This window comes from Benincasa hispida, chromosome 1 (assembly GCF_027475165.1).
Source record: "Benincasa hispida cultivar pf3 chromosome 1, pf3_genome.v1.1, whole genome shotgun sequence".
In the NCBI taxonomy this organism is placed as follows: Eukaryota; Viridiplantae; Streptophyta; class Magnoliopsida; order Cucurbitales; family Cucurbitaceae; genus Benincasa; species Benincasa hispida.
Window position 1 is genome coordinate 20,258,337 of NC_143478.1, and position 9,387 is coordinate 20,267,723.

Genomic DNA, 9,387 nt, shown 5'->3' on the forward strand with positions numbered 1-9,387 from the left:
TGTAAAATATCTATCACATTGATATTTCTACAAAATTGAAGCCTCTACTAAAATGTCTGAGGTTTGAATATTCCCACTCCTATATTAAACTTGAAAAAAATGTTTTGTTCAACTGACATATATATTCACATACACATGAAATGGTTAACATAGTAGCACCAGTCTTATTATTTTAGTTTAACAAATTATGGAGATTAAACATTCGACATCCATAAAAGTAAAACATGTAAATTATCGTTGAACTAAGCTTTATTTGACTTAACATAGCCTTTGTTGCTAATTTACTTTTATGTTTGTCCCTCTCAACTATGATCATCCTTACCTTCTTCCAAATGTAAAATCCAATAAACTAAAATTGTCATGCATCATTTTTTAGTTAGCATTAGGTCAATTAAACCTTTAACTACATACGAAAACTATTTAGAACTATCTTTATTAAAATTATGTTTTAGAAACTCTGGTTGCCAAATAGAAACTCAATTTAAACTTCATCCTTCAAATCCAAAACCCAAATTAGTTAATTCATTTACATACGAACAATACTTAAAACTCTCTATTAAAATGGGGTTTTAAAAACTTTAGTTGCCAGATCGAAACTCTATTTAAACTCCATCCTTCAAATCCAAATTAGCTAATTTATTTTAAATTGTCGCGGACTATGTACAATACATATTTAGTTTGTTTTGTTTTTGTCACTAGATTTTTAAAGTGATTTCAACTTTATAAGTTAGGTTCTACCATTGTTTATATACTTTCTAAATGTCTACTTCAATTTCTAAATTTTAAAAAACCAATCATTTTTATCATCGTTACATTTCCTTTCTATTTTAAATTTATTGTGTCTAATGTAAGTCTGTATCTTATTTAACTTGAAACCATACTCATATATAAATATACAATAATATATTGGTTCAAAGTTGCATCATTCTTATGTTAAAAATTAAAATAAAAGTAAGAACTAAAATGATTATGTTGAAATGTCATTTCAATCTTTATACTTTGAGATTCCTTAAACTTTGATCCCTATACTTTCAAATATTCTAATAAGTCTACGAATTTTTAATACATCTTAAATTTAGTCCCTATTACTAGTTGATATTGTTTTATCGAATTTTTGTTATTATTTATTATCATTTTTACTATAAGATATGTAAACATATTCACATTGTTTTTTCTTATATGAAAATTATCATTATTACTATTTAACTTATTTCGATAAAAAAAAATTAATGTTAGATTCAAGATTTATTGAAAATATCAAAACTAAAATTGAATAAATTCTAAAGCATTTGTTAGAGGCTTTTGAGGTGAAACAATATCATATTATTATGAAGATATTGGAGGGTCATTGTCCCTGTAGTCATGCTCATAATTTAGTCATGTTAGTAGAATTCACAATTGTGAAATAGTAATGTGTAGTGGAGACTCGGAGTGATTCGTAACTAAATTATATTTTAACTTTATTTTTTAAAAGGTTCAGAACCAAAATCAAACAAAATCGAGAGTTCGAGAACCAAAATTGAATTTTGAACCTAAAAAAATCCATCCCATTTTCTTAAAAAACCTTTTTCTCAAACCTTTTCTTAAACCTTTTCTGCAAGTAAAAGCAAACCAAGCACCATCGTCTTCTTCATACATTTGCGTATAAGCAAAATCCAATCCAAATCCACTGAAGAACAAAACTCCCCCAATTTCTTCTTCAATGCTTTTATTTAAATCTCCAAATTCTTCTTCAAATCACACCCATATGCCTCAATCAAAATCAAAATCAAAATCAAGTAAAACCAGATCAAAATCAATCAAATCCCCAATTCAATTCATGGCTTCCTCCGCCACAGAAAAAACGCTAACCGGCGTCGGAAACCTAATCCGCCTCCTCCCTACCGGCACTGTCTTCCTCTTCCAATTCCTCAGCCCAATCCTCACCAACAGCGGCCATTGCGAACCAATCAACAAGTCCTTCTCTATTATCCTCATCATCCTCTGCGGTCTCTCCTGTTTTCTCTCCTCCTTCACCGATTCCTACACCGGCGACGATGGTGCTCTGCACTGGGGTTTCGCTACGGCGTCAGGAATGTGGCCGTCGCCGGAGTCGAAGACGGTGGATCTTTCACCCTACAAGCTTAGAGCAGGGGATTTCGTACACGCTACTTTTTCGGCTCTGGTTTTTGGGGCTTTGGTGGTTCTCGACTCCGATACTATGCAATGCTTCTTCCCGAGCTTTGCGGAGGCGGATAAGTTGTTGATTCAGGTTGTGCCGCCGGTCGTCGGAGCGGTGTCGAGCGTGGTGTTTGTAATGTTCCCTAACACTCGCCATGGCATTGGGTATTATGACTCCTCTGCAGGAACTCCCGGCGCGGCGGTTCAACGAGCAGCCTGACGGCAGAGCTTAAATATGTAATTTTATAAATGGATTAATAGTTACAAATTTTAGTTTATGGTTTTCTAGGGTCTAGGCCCAAGAAAATGGGTTGTTTATGGGATTTTAATTGGGTTGTATTGGGTGATTGGATTTCCACATATAATACTCCTAAAATGTCTTTTATTGTTATTTTTTTTTTACTTTTTTTTTTAAAAGAAGAGTTAAAATAAAGTTTCATCCATGAATAATTTCTACTTCAAATTATCATAAAAAATAATATGTTTAAAAATAAGATTGCTAAAACAATCGTGGAAAATTATACTTTTAATCTGTGACCTTTGGTTTAGGTTGTTGGATTTGGGTGCCTGACGAGTTGTTTGTGATGCAAGAGTTAATTATTATAGTTGGTGGTCAGTGAATTATAATAATTAGTATTTAAATATAGATTATTTTAGTTTAAATTATAATAATTTATGTTTGGGATGTAAATTATAGTTTGGATTTGAAATAGTAAGCACAGTAACAAATAAGAAAATAGAGTATGAGTGGCAAATTGTAACTACTATATATAAATATGGTAGCAAATAGGATTTTTAAATAGTGTTTACTATACTTAATTGTAGGTTATAAATAGTTGTACTCACCACTATTATATTCCAAACATAGGGTGAGTTATAATAAACTACTTAGTCACTAACTTCTAGTTGGTGCCCCAAACAGCCCTTAAAATCATGGAAATTTTTTATTATACTCTTAATAATCTTATTAAGACATTACACGTAAAGTTTTTTCTTAAGAATTTGGGAAAGTTAAGGGTTCATTTTATAATGTTCTCGTTTCCCATTTCCTATTTTCTATTTCTTGTTTCTTGTTTTTTATTTCTTATTTTTTTTTAGAACAAGAAACAATAATATGTTGGTTAACTATTTATGTTTCCTATTTCTGGAAAAAAGAAACAAGAACAAAAACTTGTTTGATAATTTTTCTTGTTTCTCATTTCTTGTGTTTTTTTCTTTACTTTTTTTTTTTATATATATTTTATAGTTTAAACATAATCTAATTATACAAAATAAAAAATATATAACATGCATTAAATGAAAAAAATAATTATCAAATATACATAAGTCCCAATTTAAAATTGATAACAATAACACAATTGTTTCTGTCACTAAAATTTGATTTACAATATTATTTCCTATTCAGGTCATTTGTTTTAAATTTTAAATGATGTAGACTCAAATCTAAGTTAATTATATTATTATGTAAATGTCGTGATTATAAAATATTAAAATGAACCTAAATGAATATCTAGTAAAAAAAAATTATATATTACAAAATTATAACGGGTTTCATATGTAAGAAAAATAAAAGAAAATAAATTTAAAAAATATATACAAAAATTCATATCACAAGATTTAAAATTCAAAATTCAAAAAATATTTATATATACATATTAAAAAGGGAAATTACTTTAAATAACAAAACTGTTGAAAATATTTATAAATAATAAAAAATATTATAGTTTATCTATGATAGACTTATACAGATAGATACATATACTAATCTATCGTGATATATTGTATATAGACAGTGAAATTTTGTTTTATTTGTAAATATTTTAGTTCATTTTCTTATATTTGAAAATAATCCTATTAAAAATTTGAAAATAAAAATAATATATAAATCTAAATATTTGAAAATTCAAAAATAAATTTTCCATATTTGTAAATATTAGGTTCATTTTCCTATATTTGAAAACAACTCTATCAAAAATTTAAAATTTGAAAATCAAAATAATATCTAAAACTAAATATTTGAAAATTAAAAATTAAAAATTAAATTAGCATATAGATATAAAAATAAATAAAGAAAATGAATACAAATAAACGAAATAAATAATTATAAAAGAAATACAATATATATATATATATATATATATATATAGGGAAAAAGAAAATATATAAGGATTTAAATTGATATAATTCCGAAAGTTTGGGGTTTAAATTGATATAATTATTGATTTAGAGTTTAAATTAATACAACACCTAAAGTTCATAGATATAACTTGATATTTGTCCAAATATTTACAAATATAATGACAAAATGTCAAAATCTATCCGTGTCTATCTATCAATATTCATCAATATCTATTACTGATAAACTGTGACATTATATTTCGTTATATTTAAAAATATTTTCAAACATTTTTTCATTTAAAATAATTTTCCTAATAACAAAACATATAACTTTTGTGTTTTTTAGTACTTTTAACTTAGCCTATTGGCAAGCATGTCACTTCAATACCTACAAATCTAGTTCAAATCCACCTTCTTTTTCCGAGAAAGTAAATCCACCTTTTCTAAATATTTTTTTGGCATATTGAGCTAATTATTCTATATATATATATATAATACCAAAAGATTATGAAAATTTATATCAACACCAAACCAAATATGAAGTCTACACAATTGGCTATAGTTAATTGCTCAAAGTCACGATCAGAGAAAAGGGTACTTTCGTTGAGTCTTCTTAGTAATTATAAATTATACTTTCTGTCCTATTCAAAGTATTAAATAATGTATGATTACATAAAAATTATTTTAATAGAAAATTTAAATATTTAGTTATATTGTATTTTTCTCGTTCTTTTTTTTTTTTTTTGTAACAATATGTGAGGCAGGAAAATCGAACATTTGACTTCAAACTCGATATTATAACATTTATCATTTCAACTACATATACAAGAAAGTTAGTATCCACTGGGACAAAACATGGAGTGTACAAATGCTATATATATTTAATTCCTTAGTCTAAATTATTCCGGAAACAAAGAGAGAAAAGAAAAAAAAAATCCTTAGTCTAAATTAGAAAGAGTCTTGATTTGAATATTCTTCTAATTATAAATTATTGTTACTATATAATCCTATTGAATCTATATTAAATAATGTATGGTTGTATAAATAATTTAATTACAAGTAGATTGAGTACATATTAGTTTCGTATATACCCTATGGTAATAGCTGGTAGGTTTACGTACACATTTGAAAACATGTTTTATTTCATTCAATGAGTCAAGTCCACAATAACAATTAATACGTTAATAAATGGATAATATATATTATTTTATTTTTTATTTAGGCTCTGCTGGGTAACATTTTGTTTTTTGTATTTGGTTTTTGAAAATTTAACTTTCTTTCTCTCAATTCCTTACAATGGTTTGCATTTAAAATAATGGTTTAATTCTTAATCAAATTATAAAAACAAAAACAAACTTTTAAACACTAGACATCGTTTAATAAAAATTTAGTTTTTTGTTTTTGTTTTTCAAAGTTAAGCCTATTTTATGTATATTTCTTACAATGATTTGCATATTTCCAAAAATAAAAACTTTTTGAAAGCTAATTTTAGTTCTAAAAAATTTGACTTGATTTTTTAAATTATTGATGAAAAGTAGATAACAAAAAAAAAAAAAAATTGGAGATGGAAGTAGTGTCCATAGACTTAATTTAAAAAAAAATAAAAAAATAAAAGCAAAATATCAAACGGGGCCTACTTTCTTTGTTTTTAAAATTTAGCTTGGTTTTTTTAAATAATTTGTAAAAAGTAGATAATAAAAGAAGAAATTTAGAAGTGAAAATAATGTCTATAGACTTAATTTAAAAAAACAAAAACAAAATGGGGATTAATTATTCTACCAATCTCTCCTTTAAACATAAACTAAGAAACAACTCCTCACTGTTTAATGATTAAAATATCACTAATTAAGTTTAGTTTTATATTTGGCTTCCATAGAATTAAAATTTATTTATTTTTATTATTTTTTTATCATTAACATAGACAACAAAAAGTCTAATCTCATCTGATCATCATTTTATTTTTAAACTTAAAGCATTAAGCTTTTAATTTACCTCGATCATCAACTTTAGATCTCATTCTATTTTCATCTCTAAAATTTTAAAAATCATATGTTTTATACCTTAAACTTTTAATTGATGCTTATTTAAGTCTCATGGTAACTCTTTATCAGAAATTTGAGATGGCTTTATTTTTAGATGACTATTAAATGACTTGACTAGGATGTCAATAAGCAATATGTCAAAATATTGAACAACCAAAATCTTGAAGGTAAAATGACTTTTGAGTTCAAAATTGATTTACCGTCTAATTCAAAATTGAAATCCTATATGTTTTTTAGGATAGTTAACTTATTTGGCATTCATCCTAAAATACAAGCCACCTCACAATGCTATTAAAAAGTTAACCTAATCTTAATAACAGTAACTAAAATAAGCACTTTTTGAAAATTTAGGTAATTAAAATAGACGTTTTTTAAAGTTTAGGGACCAAAATAAATCGAGATTCAGAGTTTGACCCAATAGAATTTAAACATTTATCTTTCTTTCTATTTTTGTATTTAAACACGAATTCGATTTTGTTTGACACAATTTTTATAACTTTTTTTAACATAACTTTTAATTTGAATTATATTAGCTCTTGCTTGTATTTTTTTTTTTTTTTTTTTTTTTTACAAGCTGATGCGTAATTGAAATATGTCATTTTAACTATCTCTCAACATTTTTATATTTATAAATTTACCAAGTAATATAACCTAAATTTCTAAATTGAAAATTGAAAATTTAACTAACACTGATTTACTTCACAAAAAGCTTATTTTCTCAATGATGTTGGTAATAAATCGTGGGTACAATGGCCAAGTAAAGAGTTCGTATTACTCGACTCAACCCGACTCCTTTCCCAAATTATAGGTATTATACTATTCGTATATAGAAAATTTAAATATGTAAATACCATTGGCATCTATGTTTATATTTTCATAGTTATTGTTTGTTAATAGAATTATAAGTAACAATAAAGTTTATATCCACCCAAAAAAATATGAAGTATACAAATGCTATAGTTAATTACTCAAAGCCTATATTATAATTAGAGTCTTGGTTTGAATTTTCTTCTAAATCTAAATTATATGGTCAATACTATCCTATTGAAAATATATTAAAGAATACATAGTTGTATCAATAATTTAAATAGAAAATTTAAATTTCTAGACTCTATTGGGTGCATGTTTGCCTCCAAGAATGAATATTAATATATCCATAAATCAAAAAACTCGACGTCAATATTAAGTATATATCCATAGATATTTTTAACATCTTTTCTAAATGTTGTAAAAACAACTTATATTTTGTCTAATATAAATAAGAATTTTAATAATAATATTCATAACTTAATTAGTTTGAGAGTAGAACAACCGACTTACTCAAATATCCATGGATATCAATAATTTATCGTCCGTAAAATTGAAATCCCAAAATCGATATTGAAAACAATATTTCAATCCTTACCTCCTAATAGTCGGTTCAAAATTCACCTTTTTTAAACACATTTGAATGTAACAATATTTTAATAATTTGGAAAAAAAATAATTATTTAATTGAAGAACATGTTGAATAATTTAGTTGTTCCATGTCAAATAACATTCGATTAACACGCTCACGTACTCATATATATATATATAATAGAGAAATTATTTCAAATGGTAAAACTGTTAAAAATATTTACAAGATATAACAAAAATTTAAAACTATCGATGATAGACACTGATAGACTTCTATCAGTATTTATCAATGTTACTGATAGATAGTGATAGAAGTCTCTCAGCATTTATCATTAATAGTAGTTTTAAAATTTTGCTATTTTTTTTGTAAATATTTTGGTTTATTTTTCTATATTTAAAATTAGTCCTATAAAATAATAATCAATATCGACGATATAATATTCAATTTGAACATAACTTAAATGGTTGGTTAAGACATATTACCTACGACCAATAAGAGGTGGCCTCCACTTGTTTTTTACCTAAAAAATAACAAGGTAAATAATGCAAACATGCATGTCCTACAACAACGTTTAAAGTCAACGAGATGGTAGCTGCCGACTGAGAAGAGAGACATATTAGGCAGTAGAAGTTGCTTTCTGAACTCCGATGGTAGTTGAAGTAGAACGGTACCCTATGCCATGGCGAGTATTAGGGAACGTGACGAACAGGACGCTTGAAACCGCTCCGACCACTGGGGGTAGAACTTGGACCAATACCTTATGTTGCTCCCCCAAGCTGGGGAAGAAGCACTGCATCATATTGGAGTCCATCACCACCAAAATGGCAAACACGGCCGCCGAAAACGTCGCGTGGACGAAATCTCCTAACCGAAGCTTGTACGCTGACAAGTCCAACGACACTGATGTCGGCGGCATTGGCCACATGCCGGAGGGCGTCACGATGGTCCATTGAATGGTACCGTCAGAGCCGACGTAAGAGTCGGTGAAGGAAGAGAGGTAACAAGAGAGACCGCAGAGGATGACGAGAATTAGGACGAGGACTTTGTTGACCGGCTCGCAGCGGCCACTGTTGGTGAGGACAGGGCTGAGGAATTGGAAGAGGAAGACGGTGCCTGTGGGGAGGATTTTGATAAGGTCACCGGCGCCGGTGAGGGTTTTTTGGTTAAGCTGGGAGGTGGCCATTTCTAAGGGATTTTTATTTTGATTTTGGATTTAACAAAGAGTGTCGTGAAGACATATAAATAGTGGATTGAAAGGACTTGGGAAATTGGTTTGGCCTTTGAGTTAAGAACAGCATGATATATATATATATATATTTCTTGAGTGATAAAAATAATTATGGTAATGATTAATAATATTGTAATATATACTTGCTCGTTGACTTTTTAAAATTGTACAATCTAATTATAAGTAATTTGTTGTAAATTTGAGGAGCATAACGGAACACGGATGGTAATAAAATATAATATTAAAATAAATATAATATAATAATAAAATAAAAAAATATTTTTAAATATAAAAAAATAAACCAAAATATTTATAAAATATATATAAAAAATTAGAATTATCAATGATAGATACTGATAGACACTAATAGACTTCTATCAGTGTCTATCAATGACATTGATAGACATTGGTAGAAATCTATCAGTGTCTATCAATGTCTA

At 27.2% G+C, this 9,387-nt stretch overlaps 1 protein-coding gene and 1 pseudogene across 2 annotated transcripts; one reads left to right on the plus strand and one right to left on the minus strand.

Moving 5' to 3' along the window:
• Positions 1–1,601: 1,601 nt before the first annotated feature.
• LOC120090398 (protein DMP2-like) lies at positions 1,602–2,616 on the plus strand. Its single transcript, XM_039048036.2, has one exon. It carries the CDS (start codon positions 1,703–1,705, stop codon positions 2,378–2,380), a length of 678 nt encoding a protein of 225 aa, XP_038903964.1. The 5' UTR covers positions 1,602–1,702; the 3' UTR covers positions 2,381–2,616.
• A 5,502-nt stretch (positions 2,617–8,118) lies between these two features.
• Positions 8,119–8,988, minus strand: LOC120073282 (protein DMP2 pseudogene; annotated as a pseudogene). The gene has a single exon (XR_016527818.1). The product of XR_016527818.1 is annotated as a protein DMP2 pseudogene (transcript).
• Positions 8,989–9,387: the final 399 nt, after the last annotated feature.